Genomic DNA, 15,996 nt, shown 5'->3' with positions numbered 1-15,996 from the left:
TAGAGTGTGCACTTCGCAGATATCCCAAGTTGCAGAAACTCATTTCAGGGAGGTACCTCCAGACCTGGACTAGTACGGCCTTTCTCTCCTTTGTCGTCTGTGTGCACGTTTGTGTGCGCTCTTGGACACTCGTTGTAGATTCCGGCAGATTTTATCTGACTTGCGGCCATCAGGGAGCTGTATATAATACGGAAGCTTCCGGGAGACTTGGGATGTCTGACTTGGCTTGTTTCATTTTAGACTAGAGCTACAAGGCTAGTTTAGCTAAGTATCACAGGCTAATACTCCAGCTGTTAGCATTGAACATGACTAAAATAAAAAATATACTTTAGTGTGACTGGACAATAATAATATAGATTACAAGATAAAATAATTTAATAACAATTATATGATTTTTAAGTGTCTCAGTCACACAGTTCCAGGGGCCTGGAGGTTGTGGGTTCGATTCCCGCTCCGGGTGACTGTCTGTGAGGAGTTGGTGTGTTCTCCCCGTGTCCGCGTGGGTTTCCTCCGGGTGCTCCGGTTTCCTCCCACAGTCCAAAAACACATGTTGCAGGTGGATTGGCGACTCGAAAGTGTCCGTAGGTGTGAGTGTGTGAGTGAATGTGTGTGTGTGTGTTGCCCTGTGAAGGACTGGAGTCCCCTCCAGGGTGTATTCCCGCCTTGCGCCCAATGATTCCAGGTAGGCTCTGGACCCCCCGCGACCCTAGAATTGGATAAGCGGCTACAGATAATGGATGGATGGATGATTTTTAAACACAGATATTAAATGTATATATAAATATAAGAAATGGCTGATTTTGTCAGCCACTGATTTTTTTTTCAAAATAAGAGTATTTTACAGATCTACTGAATTGTTTAATTGGGGTTTAAAGCCCCTCTGCACTGGGCTGTGGAGCAGTGGAACTGCGTTCTCTGGTCTGGAGCTCCATCCAGTACCTTTTTTGTGAGTTGCAGTGATGTTTGTGGTCCAGACCTAATTATCAGTATCTGACCTCATTAAATCCCCACAACAGTGTTCCAGCATCTAGTGTAAAGCCTTCTTAAAAGAGCAGAGAGCTTTACTTCAGTAACAAGAGGAAGAGAGGAATAAACACTTCCTCTCACTATTACAAAAAGGATTAAGAAGATCCATTAAATTTACCTCTTGATTCCATGGCACTAGCATTGCTCCCGCTGCGCTCTGCGCTGAAGTGAAACACACGGCCATTATCTTCAATCCCATCAACCACCCTGTCAACACAGATAGACTTAAGACATGCATAGAAACGTAAAAGTTAATTGAAAATTACACGAGATTAAATTTATGCACAATGACCCAATGTTCATCAAAGCTACGTATGGTTAAATCTGATTGTAAAATTAGTGAGTTCCGTTTTCACTCATCATTTTAATATTAAATCTTTGGCATATCTCTACGATCAAATTCAGTCTAGTATGAGTGTGTGTAAATTTGAGTGTAACATTTAACAGTGTGGAAAAACACTTGACTTGCAATTAACTGTCAAAAATATCAACATCATAAACACATGCTGCACCTCCACCATGTTCCATTTAAAGAAATGTTACACTATGCTTTGCTTATATTCTAATATAATTTAAAGAAAACGTTAACCCATAAAGATGGCTGATGCAGTAAAAGCCTTTAATACATTGCAGTATATTGTTTAAATCATTTATTGTATGAAAATATTCACATAATTCGACCGTATCTAAGAAATCTAAGAAAGTTTGTTTATTTAATTTAAATAAACATCATTTTAACATGATAAATTTTGTCAGCAGGGAGAGCAGTGTACTCACTGCTTGAACTTAAGCTCCGCCTACAAGCACATCCATTGGCTTACAACTCATGATCCTTTATTTTCATTGGCTCACTGCTGAAACATCTGCATGTACTTGTAAATATGTATTATTTATACAGTGATATGTGAACAAGACTTGTTAGCAGGTGCTTGATCATAAGTTGCACTTGTTTTTAATGAAGAATGGTGAGCAAGTTTACGTAGCACCAGCTGCATACTCTACATTTCTTAAATTTGTTTAAATCAGAATAAATTACTATTCCAAGGATCGCTGGAAAAAGTAAAGGTCAGGCACGGCACCACTATGATGACATCACAACCATGAAAAGCTGTTTCTGAAGTTTCGTTCTAATACAAAGTATTGTCACTGCCAGGGCTTGAATAGAATACTCCTTTAGGACAGTTTCTGACTGAAGAAATACATGATGAAATTCTACCACATTTTCAAATTTTGTGTCAAAATAAAGAAGGGAAATACAAGAATTTGTCCTGAAAGCCATGATTCGGACTGAAAGGCCATGCCAGATTTGGCTGAATGCTTTAATGTTGGGACCAAACCTCATCATCTCCAAAATGGGAAATTTGCATTAGAGGGAAAAAGCATTCTTAACTTTGAAAGAGTTTAACTGAACTCATTTTTTGGGACAATATCTGTTGATCATTTCATTATTAATTAATACAAATTTTATATCTAAATCATGCAAAACGAAAAAAAGATTTTGATCTTACGATGACAACAAATAAACCCTAGCAATATTTCCATCACCGAACCTGGGGCTGAGGTCTGGAGGTCTGAGGCAGCTGAGGGTGGGGATGAGTAGTTTGGTGGGTTTTTGTGCTGTGCTGCCTGCTTGGCTCTGGATGCTGTGAGTGCTGTTGGGTGGAGTAGAGGGGGCTGTATGTGGGTGGTGCTCCAGTTTGGCCTGGGGTTGTGGCGAAGGGCTTTTACAGCTCCCCCTGACGGGTGAGCGACAGCGACGGAGAGCATTAAACTGCCGAAGCTCATCGCCCAGAAGGTTCCCCAGGGAGGTGCGGCGAACAGGGCTGTTCAGACTGGGCAGGAGGAGGTTCCGGCGAGACCGCGAGGCTGGGGAGAGGTGATAGTAATCATCTGGGTCACCGCTGGTTTCTACGATGGAGGGGAGCTTGCTGTCAGTTGATGCACTGGTGTCCACTCGATTATTCTGAAGACAGAGGCAAAGGAACACGATTATGAGATGAAAGAACAAGTTTATTCCACATAAAGTGGGACCCCCTAAATATGGGCCTGTTCAGTACATGTGCACTTTAATTTGGGGATCTGGAGTCCACTTGGTTCTTTCTTTATTTTTTTGTGGCTGCCTAAGACAGAAACTACACTTGAGTATGGCTGGACAATAATAAAAATCCTGATTTTGAGCTTCTTTTTACGTATAGTGCAGACACGTTAGAACTATCCCACCTTCTACTCTGAGTTTGTCCAATCACAGCGCTGGACTCATTTTTATGTAAGAGTGCAAAAGTGAATTAAAACAAAGCAAATCAAACACATGAGTGCTGAGAAATAATGATTAAATAAGTAGAAAATTAAAACAGCAAAGAAAGAAAACCAAGCAAAAATGGCTAAAACTAAAGCTCCTTCATTATTCTCCTCAGTCCTGGGCTCTCGCACTGAACTCATTTAAAGGAACAGGCACTAAAACCCACCTTTCTTAACCAGGGTGTTAAGACAGAGTGAACACTTCTGTGGTGTTTGATCCTTGTGGTGTTTTGACAAAAGCAGATAACAGACATTTCACTAAGAGCCCAGGAACTGTGTTCACTTGTGGAAAAGGGGTTGAGTGACATACGCAGTACACAAGGTGTCAATATAATGGCTGTTGTGAAGAAGAATCACTGCAGAAAATGGCTGATTGCACCTTTACATTTAATTTATTCACGTTGGGCCCTTTATTAATTTCAGCTTCTGTCCCCAAATTGTTTACATATTTGTTCACAGACACAGAAGCAGATAACAGTCTGTTTTTTTTATATTGCATTAAGTGTCGAGAACTTTGACTGCATGAATTGATCTCTTTTCTGATAGTAAATTGGCTTCAAACCCATTTGCTATCTATGGGATTTGAGGTTTCAGTGGCAATTAGCAGCATGTTTTGACATGGAATCTAATTCCTGAGTCTTATATTGCCTTGAGGATTGACCACTTTTCTCTTGCCTTCTTAATTTGCCATGGTCAACTGCCTGAAAATTCACCAGCCAGCTTTGGGGATTGGGGGATTCAAAGTTTAGTAAGATACTAATATTCCACACACAGACAACATTCACAGACAGAGCTTACAGACTGAACCCTGTGTCTTTTACTCAGTCGAAGGTCTAAGGTTTAAGAGTTAATCCAAAATGGAGGGAATATGGGTACAAATCTCCTTAACACTGGTCTGGGAGCAGTGAAATTGTGTTCTCTGACGGTCCATCCAATGCTTTTTGGATGAGGCGGATGGCGATTTAAAATCCAGAACTAATCATTCAACATTGTTAAATCTTCATAGCAATGATCTAGCATTTATTAAAGTGAAGGACAGGGCTCAAAGCTCCTCCTGCTACACTTCCTATCCTCCTCCAGAAGTTACACAATGCAGTTTCTGCAGCCTGTAGTAGCAACGACAGAGGCTCTGTTCTCTCTATTACAGGTCAATGAAACATCACCATTATTTTGAAGCTGAAATATGAAGGTAAAAACACTACCTAGTGTTGCTTTAAAGTGTAAGTTCCTCAAGCAGTTATGAGTTCTAGCAGTGATCTAGCCACAAATGCAGAAAGCGCTAGGCCCAAACTCTACCAACAATGCCCAGAATTACATGTTCTCAGTGTGAAGAAACAATAGCAAGTGCAGGATGATAATGAGAGTTGTGAGAATCGCTGTTCTGTGCACCATTTCAAATGCAGAAAGAGTGCTTTTAAATATGTCTCATGGTTTGGCAGAACCATTGCTGATGTAATCTTGTGAAGGCGTAGTTCCACAAGTGCTTGGCCCTGGCAGTTAAAAAAAAGAGTCTGACCCAGTTATGGAGGTGGGCCCTGGGGCTGGGTGGGAAATGAGCATGCAATGCATTTAACAGAGCTTCAGCTGGTAATGAGTTTCCACCTTAAGGGGGAATTCCTGCCATTAGACCCCTGGGGAAAACCTGGACTTAAGCGCCATTGAGAATGAGCTGCATTAACCCAGACGCAGGTCCAGGAATAGACCCCCAGCCTGGATGAGTAACTCCGTTCCATATATTGCGCTAGAACCACAAAAAGCAGCTATATGGTCTTTGGAGTGGATAAAAGTGTATATGTATGTGCTGTGATCAAGAGATGAAAATGGCATTGGACAGAAAATATAATTACACAGTCGAGCACACTTACATGAGGGAATCTGGGAGAGCGTGAAAACCTTGTGAGACCCTGAGAAGACAAAAAAAAGCCACCTGTTAAAATCAAACAACACCTTCATTAAAGCGTGACAGATGGGAAACGATTTCCCGCACCTTAATGCATAAAAACACATTCCGCCTCTTTTGTTATTAAAATGTGCTCGCTCTGAAATGGGAGGTAACTGAGGCTCATTCTAACAGCTGACAATTGGTTTTTCGTGCTATTTGATTTCATTTTTCTCTCTCCATTGTCTGTGCTTTTCTGTTTTTAAAAGAAGCACATGCTGTATTGTAAAAAAATGATCAAATAATCATGTTGATAATTACGCTGACTGTGAATCTGTGTCATAGCATATGGTTTTAGTGAAAAACATCACTGTGTGAGATGACATTGAAAAAGCAAAACAAGTGCACAAAAAAAGCAGTTTCATTTCCAGTTTTGTAATTTGGATTTCCACTTCTTCAAATGAAAAAAAATGTGTTGATAATTACAGTTGCTCATGGACAATCTGTACTTCTGCTTATATTACTATGCCCTATCAATGATAATCAATAAACCATGAAGGAATATAGATAGGGCGGCACGGTGGCACAGCAGGTAGTGTCGCAGTCACACAGCTCCAGGGGCCTGGAGGTTGTGGGTTCGATTCCCGCTCCGGGTGACTGTCTTTGAGGAGTTGGTGTGTTCTCCCCGTGTCCGATTTCTGCTAGTGGGTGCTCCGGTTTCCTCCCACAGTCCAAAAACACACGTTGCAGGTGGATTGGCGACTCGAAAGTGTCCGTAGGTGTGAATGTGTGTGTGTCTGTGTTGCCCTGTGAAGGACTGGCGTCCCCTCCAGGGTGTATTCCCGCCTTGCGCCCGATGATTCCAGGTAGGCTCTGGACCCCCCGCGACCCTAAAATTGGATAAGTGGTTACAGATAATGGATGGATGGAATATAGATAGAGACATCTACTTATTCAATTTCCATTCAAAACAGCTATTAATTCGTTAGTTATTTTTCTTTCAGGAGATATTTCATAGAAGGTTAAATAAGAGACGACCATATCATCCTGAAACTAGCTGAAAAAACTGGAACTCTACAACTCTTAAAGAGAAACGGGACTCATAACAACAATGCACCACCTGATAGAATGGAAAAAGCTGTAAATTAACTAATGTAAGTTAGTTGCTGGTGCTCAGGAGAAAGAGAGTTTCCTAGTTTTTGAAACCTGTACGAACTTATTATTTCATCAAATCGTTAATGTCCTCTATTTTAATACGTAGATTATTTTTTCTTCATCATTAAAGTACTGACAATTGTCTCGTTATGTTTATTCTCAAATAATTATGAATTATTTCTCCAAAAAGATTTTATTTTTAAAAAATCTCAATTTTTTTTTAAAATAACTTTAATTATTTTTATAAAGTTGACCCTAAATTTAACAAAATTTCTAGGTTATAATACATTCTAGCTGGTCCTCCAACCTGTAACAAGTGCCCACTTAATATTCTAGCTACACTGTGTGTGTATGTGTGTGTGTGTGCATGTGTGTGTGTGCTTACCTCGGCCTCACTGCCCTCTCTGAGGTTGTAAGTGAGATTGTGGTGGATTTCTGCAGTAAAGACGCTGGCATATTCGGGGTAAAGCTCTAGGACCTCCCTTAACCCTTTCACACTGATGTACTGCAGGTCACAGTAGGTCAGGGCCTTCACGTCAGCGTTGGTTTTGATCACATGATCTTGGCCTGGAAGGTCTGAACCAATCAGATCCCCCTTTCCTGCAATGATATCATTGTGTTAAAAAATGTTTTTCGTTCAGACCACAGCTCCTCAAATCTGGACCTTGAGCAGCCAGCCACTATGTCCTTTCAGATTAATGTCATTGGACAGCTCAGCATGCTTGGAGGAGAACACTAAGTGCTGATTGTGTTCACTTCTGTTAACTAGAAGTGCTGTCTTTCCTGAAAATGCTAAAATAACACAAAAAAAAAAAAAAACTCAATTAGAATAAACACAAATGGTCTTATAATATTTTAACAAGCTCAGAAACATTAATTTAAGATGTATTCACTGGATTTAAGATGATTTCACTGGATTTTCTTTATTATGGACACTGGACGTAGATTTGAAAGCCTCTGGTGTGGAAAGAGAAGGTACATACCTAGTAGGGCGAGCACCATGCTGTCCTTGAGCACCTCCAGTGAGCCAGAACAGACAAAGTAGTTGGCATGGAGGGCATCACCCTGGCGGATCAGGTACTCCCCCGGAGCACAGAAGGACGTTTTAATGTGCAGAGAGAGAGAGCGTAAGCAACCACGGCTCGCACCCTCAAACACAGGCAGCTGCAGGATGTCCTTATTTAGGTGCATGGCTATATCCGCCCGCAACTCATCTGGGAAATCATGCAGAAGCTGAGGGCCAAGGGATTAGTGGTCAGTATCTGACTGGCCTCTTTAACCAGTGATGTTTATTCTTTAATCATGCACTATTTTCTGAAATAATAAAAACTTTCTGAAATAATAGCTGCAGTAAAAGTCAATGCAGTCACAGAGTCAGAAAGCGAAAGTCACATTGTCAAAAGTAGTACAAGTACATGCTTCAACATGGACACAGCCGGGTTTAAAATTGATTCAGTCCTGAATCTGTGATACATCTGGGCCATACGTATGAGTCAATAAAGCAAGCTACTGTCCACCTCTGGGTATTAGCTTCTATTCCTTGTTAAGCTAGAGATATACCTGCTGTTTGGCCATACATTAGCGTGGACAACCGTCTGCATCATGAATATAACTATTCACATACTTGTCTATGTGCTAAACTCGTAACTGGAAGCTTCCACTAGATGGCAGACCAGAGAAATATGTGGGTAATCGCGGATTTGGCTCTGACACACCCTTCTTCAAAACATTCCGCCATTGTGATGCTGTTGATCGCCTGCACTGCCCCCTACAGTTTACGTGTGTACTGCACCTTGTGTATGCATAGAGATTATTTTCTGAGGACATGCACAACATACGCGCCAAACCGACGCAGGATGATGCGTACGTGTAGTTAACAGCAAGTATATCTCTACCCTTAGTTACATTTTAGTGTAAGAATGTGCTGAAGTTACTAATAAAATAGTATTTAGTGTCCTGTGCTGGACATTAGTGGTCACCTCATTAGCATCAATGCCATTGTTGACAGACCAGGTGGTCTGGAAATACTCCAGCATGCGCTGCTTCAGCTGCTGAGGAAGCCGGTGAACTCTGATAAAATCCTTCAGGTCTTTCATGCGCGTGTGGTAGAGTGAGCGGCGTGAATACATTCGCTGGATAATGGCTGTCACGTTTCCAAAAACTACTGCATGCATAAGGGCTGCAAGAAACAAGGTTATGGCAACCAGTCAAATCATAATATTGTCTCACTCCACTTTTCCACAAAACTGTAAAAAAGTGTTTGGATATTCACCTTTAACTGCCTTTCCTTTTTATTACTTTATGCAGTATTTTAAGTAAAAGTGATGGAAGCTAAGTAAGTAAAATTAAATATGTTCGTACTCAGCTAACATTAGCTTAGTGCTAACACTAGTACTGTATGCTAGTCACAACGCTGAACACATGAAGCATGACAAACTATGATTGGCTTTCTGACAAAGTTAAGTTCACCCAAGAGTATAGACCTCAACATTGTTCAATGTGTTTGGAATTATTTTCATAAGAAGCACAAAATGCATCCAACCTCTAAAACTGAATTTTAGAGGTGTGAAATATATCAGTGAAGTCTCCTTAAAAGACTGAAAGTATGTGTCGCTAAAGAGCAGGGGATGAAGCCTCCCTTGGGGTCTGTCTCTGCATGTGCTTGCTTAATATGACTGAATGGCTGATTTTAGGTTCAATTTAATGCAACTTGATCTGCAACTAATTGCATGTAAGTTTCATCAGGTAAACACCTGGGAATTATGATAATTCCCACCCCCAGCAGCAGAAGCCAAAGTAATCTCGTGGTATTGATCTTGTGGGTTAGGTGCAGTGTGACTGGTCTGATTGTTGCATGCTTACCCCCGATGAGCATGGTGCAGATGGAGAAAATCTTCTCTGCATCTGTGTTTGCACAGACATTTCCAAAGCCCACACTGGTGAGGCTGCTGAGGGTAAAGTACAAGGAGGCGATGTAAGCGCTGCGAACTGAGGGTCCGCCGACTGTGTTGTTCAGGTAAGGACTCTCCAGACGCCTCCCTAATTCATGCAGCCAGCCTAAGGCAAGATAGACAGCAGATCTGAGAATTAAAATGCATTAGTTTCAACTAATTTTAGCCAGTTTAATGAAGCATATTGCATCCAAAAATAAAACATACAGTGCTATAAAATATACACATGCAAGATTTTAAATGATTTCTTCCTCAAATATTTTTACATTTAGGCCAAAATCTGTCCATTTCTACAGAGTTTACATTTTTATGTACCAAACACAATGACTTTTTGTTTTAATAGTTCTAGTTTTGGTAACTGTACTTCAAAGCCTTATACAGGTGCTGGTCATAAAATTAGAATATCAGGAAAAAGTTGATTTATTTCAGTAATTCCATTCACAAACTGAAACTTGTATATTATACTCATTCATTACACACAGACTGATATATTTCAAGTGTTTATTTTTTTTTTATTTAATGATTATAACTGACATCTAATGAAAACCCCAAGTTCAGTATCTCAGAAAATTAGAATATTACTTTTTAGATATTACATTTTTAGAAACGCTGGCCAACTGAAATGTATGAGCATGTACAGCACTCAATACTTAGTTGGGTACTTACACATGCTTGGGTGACCTATAATCTGTCTCTTTCAAAATGTCCCCTGAAATGGAGCCATTGAAATGCTCTAAAAATCTGCTTCCTAACAGCTGTGAACAGCAGCACACCATTTAATCCCTTTCTGACATGTTCCACTCCAATAACTCTACCACAACTCTTTAAAAACACTTAATCTCAAACTCTTACACATTTAAACCAACAGTTTGATGACTATATGTACCTGGTATTGATTGGTACATTCTGGTCTGGAAAGACTGTTTGTCTTTCTGAAGATAGACTTAAGCATTCTGTGGGTTGACTGCATAAACTGTTCAGTAGCCAATGACAGACGAGAACCCTCCTTTGTGTGACATTAGCCAGTTAGCCAAGTGTTTAGTGAATGAAGATGACACTTTAAAGTATTATTCATGGATATGGACAATACATGGAAATAAACATGTTAATACACTATGGGTTACTTACATAAATGAGTGTCCTTGTTTACAAATATAGATTTACTAGTTATGAATTCAACTTTTCTAACATGGTTAAATATTTTGGCCCAAATTTTACGCCATGCCTGAAAATTGATTGGTTGAACCACTCTAGAGAGATGTGACAGAATTAGACATTGTCCATGTGGGGTGGGCAACCATGAGCTATAATTGTTCACTTGAACTCTCTAAGGAGCAGAAGAACAGGAAATAAAGCCCTGCACTTTTGCAAATAACCTTCAGGCAACCTTCGCAATGATCTCTCTAATGATATTGCCCCTAGACCACAGCAATTACACACTAGAACCAGAAAATCTATACATTTCATGCAGCATTCAGAGTGAGGGATTGTCAAAAGGCTCCCCAAGAGACCAAGCCAAATTTTCATTTATTCTGGGTATGTGTAGGGTTCAGCCATCAAAATTTGGGGACACTGGGTTTCCATGCTTAAAAAAAAATAATAAAGCATGCATGAGTTTGCATTATGTGTAAGTACTATTTAGAGTTTAACAATTTTGTTTTCTAAAACCCAAATATGGTAATAAAGCCATTTTAAATGTTTTTCCATGTCAGCATTTTTTTGGTAATTCTCTACTGTAACCTTCTGTTTTGAGTTAAAGAAAACATACATATTACATGAACAATGGATTATCTGATTATCTGGTTTACTCTTGGAGTGTCTGGGTTACCTATGTCCCAGTCATTGCCATGGTTGCGCTCCATCTCCTTGCGTCCGATGACGTACCAGATGCAGGCCATCCAGTGTGCCAGCAGTGCAAACATAGACATGAGCAGAGTGAGCACCATGGCACTGTACTGAGAGTAACGGTCCAGTTTCTGCAGCAGACGCAACAAACGCAGCAGACGCACTGTCTTCAGGAGGTGCACCAGGGACGTCTATACACACAAATGCACAGGAACATAGATAGTTACCTTATTCCCTTATTTATAAAGTTTGAAATTGTAAGGTTATGGTGGCTATATTTAGGATTCAGGAATTCTCTAAAGGTTGTATTCCTTCAGAGAAGGCCTAATGGTTTCTGTGAAATAAACATTTTTAGCTCCAAAGCACCTCATTTTACAAAAATTGTCCACAATGGGTCCTGCTTAGTGCTTTTGAAAGACACAAAAGTGATAGATTCTTCTTATGTAAAATGCCCAGTTAGCATATTTTACTTTGTGGTATCTAGGCAGATTGAGCTAAACAGACTGCCCCATTGGTTATTACTTCAGGAGCTGTATTAAGGCAGTATTGCTGTTATTAGCATAGTGCTAACAGACTGTTAGAGTCCCATTGGGAAGCTAGTAGAAATATGCCTAGAAAAATCTGGAGAACATCTGATTATTTTTATTCAGTCATGTGATACCAGTCTTCAAACAACTGGTCATGTAACCTTGGTTTAACTATAAACTAAATATAAGCACGGGCTCTTTTTGCAGACAAGACACCGAGGTAGAGGAGAGCATGCAAACCGTACAGATAACACTTACAACAGTGATGTTGAATGCATACAGGAGGTCAAAGGGCAGCGCAGCCACCAGATCCACAAAGAACCATGTAGCAGCATAGTGGATGCAGATGGAACGGGAGTCGTACACCACCTGACCCGACTGGCTCACGTATGTGGTGCGGAAGTTCAGGATGATATCTATAAGCGGTAAAAAGTAAAAAATATCCTATATCCATTAGCTTAGCATTAGCTTTGATAGATGTGTCAGGTCAATTAGCTTTAATTCTACCAAAACTTTGATTCATTAGAATGACCTTGGATTCAACCATAAGATCATTCTAAGCTTTCACTTAACTGTAAGAGCAGTCTAAACTCCTGGTCAAATTTAAGTTCCAACGTGTTAGGGTCAAAATTATATTAGGGATAATTATCAAATCCAAGCTTGCATGGCAACTACTTTTTTTAACTGTAAAATCAAACAATGTTTCCTGTCTACTTCAAAATACCTCAAAGATCAAATGTAATACTACTCATATGTAGTCTGATTTGAGATCAGTCTTATCTGCTGGTCAATGTAAAGAGCATTCCAAACTCATAGTAAAGTATTGGAACAATACAAATTCTTAGTCAACTTCAGAATCAATCCAAACTCCCATTCAAATATATGTTTGGTAGAAGCTTCAGTCTATTTTTGAAAGGCACCACTTTTGAACAGGACACCAGTCCAGCACAGGGCAGCACACACTCACACACTCACTCAGTCACACACATCTGTTGACAATTTCACTCAGTCTATCCAATACCTTTAGCACCCCTTTTAGAATACAGAGATAGATATGAATAATGTACATGTCAACTGCCATGTGGAAAATATGAGCTAATGCCTTGTGATATGTCTCTATCTGTGTGTGTGTGTGTTTATAACTGTGATATTAAATATTGTTATCCCTTGGCAAACCAAATTCCTCCTTGGGGAAATCTAAAGATAGAAAGGAACTGAGGTGCATTAAGCTGAATTAAACTGAATAGAATGACGTGGAAGCCAATGTGTTTTTGTATGAATTTGCATCCAGAGAACAGATTGTTCAAGGGTAACCAATTTAAATAGTCTTATTGAAGAAGAAAACACATAGCAAACATGTCCTTGCTGATCAAAAACATATGAGATAAGTGTGGAACTGAATAAATATCATCTTCCCTTGAACTATTGCTTTACATTTTGAAAGGACACTCAGTCTACCATCTTCATGATTAATCCATTCATTGTCTTTAAGCGCTTATTCAGTTCAGGGGCGCGGTGGGTCCAGAGCCCACCCAGAATCACTGGACGCAAGGTGGGATCACACACTGGAGGGGGTGCTAGTCCTTCACAGGGCAACACATTCACTCACACATCCACCGTGCCACCCCTACCATCCTCAGACTTTATCCAAAGGTACCTCAGTTCCAATCCTGGAGAGCCTGTATCCAGCACACTGATACTACACTACTGGTCTAACATAATGTGCTTGCCTGAGTGGGGAAATGAACACCAGTCCGCACCAAGTTTGGCACAACTGCAAAAAATAGCAGATTCAGCTCTTCTCTTGAATGCCTGGTTTAGAACAATTGTCCGGACAAAGAAAATCACCAAAATGTGACAATGACCCTCCTGAACCACAATTCAAGATCCCTGTTCAGTCCTTCCTTTACTCACCGAGGATGAAAAGCATCTCCACAGCGATGTCACTGACAATGGTGCTCCTTGCAGCTGTGTCCAACTCGTTGTATGGTGTAAAACACACATTATATGGCACCGTCACAGCAACATAGAAAGTAGCCAGCAGGATCATCCAATCCCACAATGCCTTAGAGATACTGTAATGGAGGAGGATGAAACGGGACTTCTTCACTGCAGCCACTTTATACTCGGGTAAAGATGGCTTCTCAAACATATTCTGCAGAAAGAAATCATCCAAATGTTAAAAAAAAGGGTTAGGGTCCCTGGATTCCCACATTACACATGAGGCCACCAGCCTGGTTCCTGAACCAGAACAGTTCATTAACATTTGGAACCAAAGAACAGTAGGTTCTTCAATGAAAACTGACACCTTCCCTGGGTGTGTCCCTCTAGAGAAGCTTCAGAAAAAGCATAGAGTCTCAAATAAAGTGTTATCACACAGTGGAGATGGACACAGATTTTTCTTTGTGTGAAGACAAAGTGGAACACAAAGTGGGTTGGCTACTTCACTCTGTTGTTCACAAGCTCAGGAGGTTTGGAACTCATTTACACACATGTATCATATATCACTATGATCTGACACTGCTGTAAACAGTGGATAAACCATGACTCTTTCCTGACTCTTATCTATCACTCTGGCATTGGTGCTGTATTCAACCACAGCAATATTGGAAATGGACAACCCCGTATGATTGGTTCCCATCAAAACAGGTGGAAACGGATTTTGGCACCAAGGTTTCATGAATCCTGAACAGAACTGTTTCAAGAAGCAGAGTACTTCTGGTGGAAAAGGGCTATCTATGAAACATCAGTTGGTTTTTTCAGGGACTACAAAGTGACTAGACCAGAGGTCTTCAAATCCAGACCTTGGATCCAGTTTTCAGGCTGGGATTTTAAAATATTCCGCCAGTATGACACTATGAATGCCACTGCTACTATACCTGACTGGCCAAATATAGTGTTCTACTGGCTGGCCATTTTTAAATCCTTGCCTTGAACCTGGATCCAAGGTCTGAAATTAAAGATTAGATTCTTAGATAATTAGATTCTTCATTTCATGTGAGATATTGCTCTTTTATTTAGTGTATATTCCAAAGCCATGAAAGATTACAGAAAGACTAGAAATAGAACATGGGGCCCTTTACGCTGGATCAGTTGAAAAAGTCAACCTCTGCAGACAGAAGAGAGAAGCGTCAGAGTCACTTTGTCACGCTTCCACTTTTTGGCTCATCTTTTGAGGCCGTCAAAGCATTGGGTGAATGCACAATCACCTCATTCATCATTTCCAGCGAACCGCTCTTTTCACAGCATGAATTATTCAGCCAACCGCAGCGCTGCAGAAAGTGGATGAGGATGAACATTCATATATTTCTACGCTGAACTCCAGGATTGTTTTTTACGGGAAACTTTGCAATCGAAACATGTAAGTGAGATGGAACTGTAGCTTCAAAATTTTGCACCTGCAGGATCCTTTCACTCAACTAAACACTTTCATTATCAGTGTTCCACCTTAACCAGTGCAATTACTGCCATCTTCTAACAAGCCCCAGCTCCTTAGTGGACTGATTGTGTTGGACCAAACGGATGACAAATGGCTCCATTCATCTCAGCACAATAGCTCCAGCTAAAGAAAATAGGCTAGAATAAGGGCTTATGGGTAATGGAGTATTAAATTGAAGTTTGTGGTGTCTCCTGTGGCCTGTAGCTATTCTGATGAGGTTAATGAAGCTAGAGCGGTAGAGTGTAATTGAACGGGATTGGCGGGTGATTACGGTCCAGAGGATATGGTGCGCAAGCCATTGGACCGTACAATATCCAGTTAAATAAAGAAGCTGTGTATGCCAACACAGTTTTGTACTTTGACAGTGTATTAAGAGGAATAATACTGTGGCTTTTGACTTCATTTTTACAACCCTCTAAGTCAGTGGTTTCCAACATTTTTTCTGCAGTGCCCCATTTTGTTAATTCATTCATTGTCTGTAACCCTTATCCAGTTCAGGGTCGCGGTGGGTCCAGAGCCTACCCGGAATCACAGGGTGTAATGTAGGAACACTGGAGGGGGCGCCAGTCCTTCGCAGGGCAATTCACACTCACACATTCACACCTATAGATACTTTTGAGTCGCCAATCCACCTACCAACATATGTTTTTGGACCGTGGGAGGAAACCAGAGCACCTGCAGGACACCCACACGGACACAGAGAGAACACACGAAACTCCTCACAGTCACCCGGAGCGGGACTCGAACCCCCTGGACCTGTGTGACTGCGACAGATTTGCCACACCCCCCACTTTGCTTTAACTGTTGGTTTGGCTCCCAGTGAATCTATAGACATCTGTAGCCAAGAGTCCAGAACAACAAAATCAGCCATGCTCT

General features: G+C 40.7%; 1 protein-coding gene across 1 annotated transcript in view; it reads right to left on the bottom strand.

Annotated features, from left to right (window-relative positions):
- kcnh4b (potassium voltage-gated channel, subfamily H (eag-related), member 4b) overlaps positions 1-15,996 on the bottom strand; it is a 67,828-nt gene that overhangs the window by 4,634 nt on the left and 47,198 nt on the right. Inside the window, exons 5-14 of the mRNA XM_066664337.1 lie at positions 13,596-13,836; positions 11,940-12,097; positions 11,138-11,345; positions 9,221-9,415; positions 8,338-8,537; positions 7,342-7,591; positions 6,744-6,958; positions 5,190-5,228; positions 2,577-2,989; positions 1,145-1,233 (exon numbers count right to left, since the gene is read on the bottom strand). Of these exons, the coding sequence (XP_066520434.1) occupies positions 1,145-1,233; positions 2,577-2,989; positions 5,190-5,228; positions 6,744-6,958; positions 7,342-7,591; positions 8,338-8,537; positions 9,221-9,415; positions 11,138-11,345; positions 11,940-12,097; positions 13,596-13,836 (2,008 nt within the window). The remainder of the gene's footprint in view (positions 1-1,144; positions 1,234-2,576; positions 2,990-5,189; positions 5,229-6,743; positions 6,959-7,341; positions 7,592-8,337; positions 8,538-9,220; positions 9,416-11,137; positions 11,346-11,939; positions 12,098-13,595; positions 13,837-15,996) is intronic.

This window comes from Hoplias malabaricus, chromosome 3, assembly GCF_029633855.1.
Source record: "Hoplias malabaricus isolate fHopMal1 chromosome 3, fHopMal1.hap1, whole genome shotgun sequence".
Classification (NCBI taxonomy): Eukaryota; Metazoa; Chordata; class Actinopteri; order Characiformes; family Erythrinidae; genus Hoplias; species Hoplias malabaricus.
This window is presented reverse-complemented; position numbering and strand designations above follow the sequence as displayed.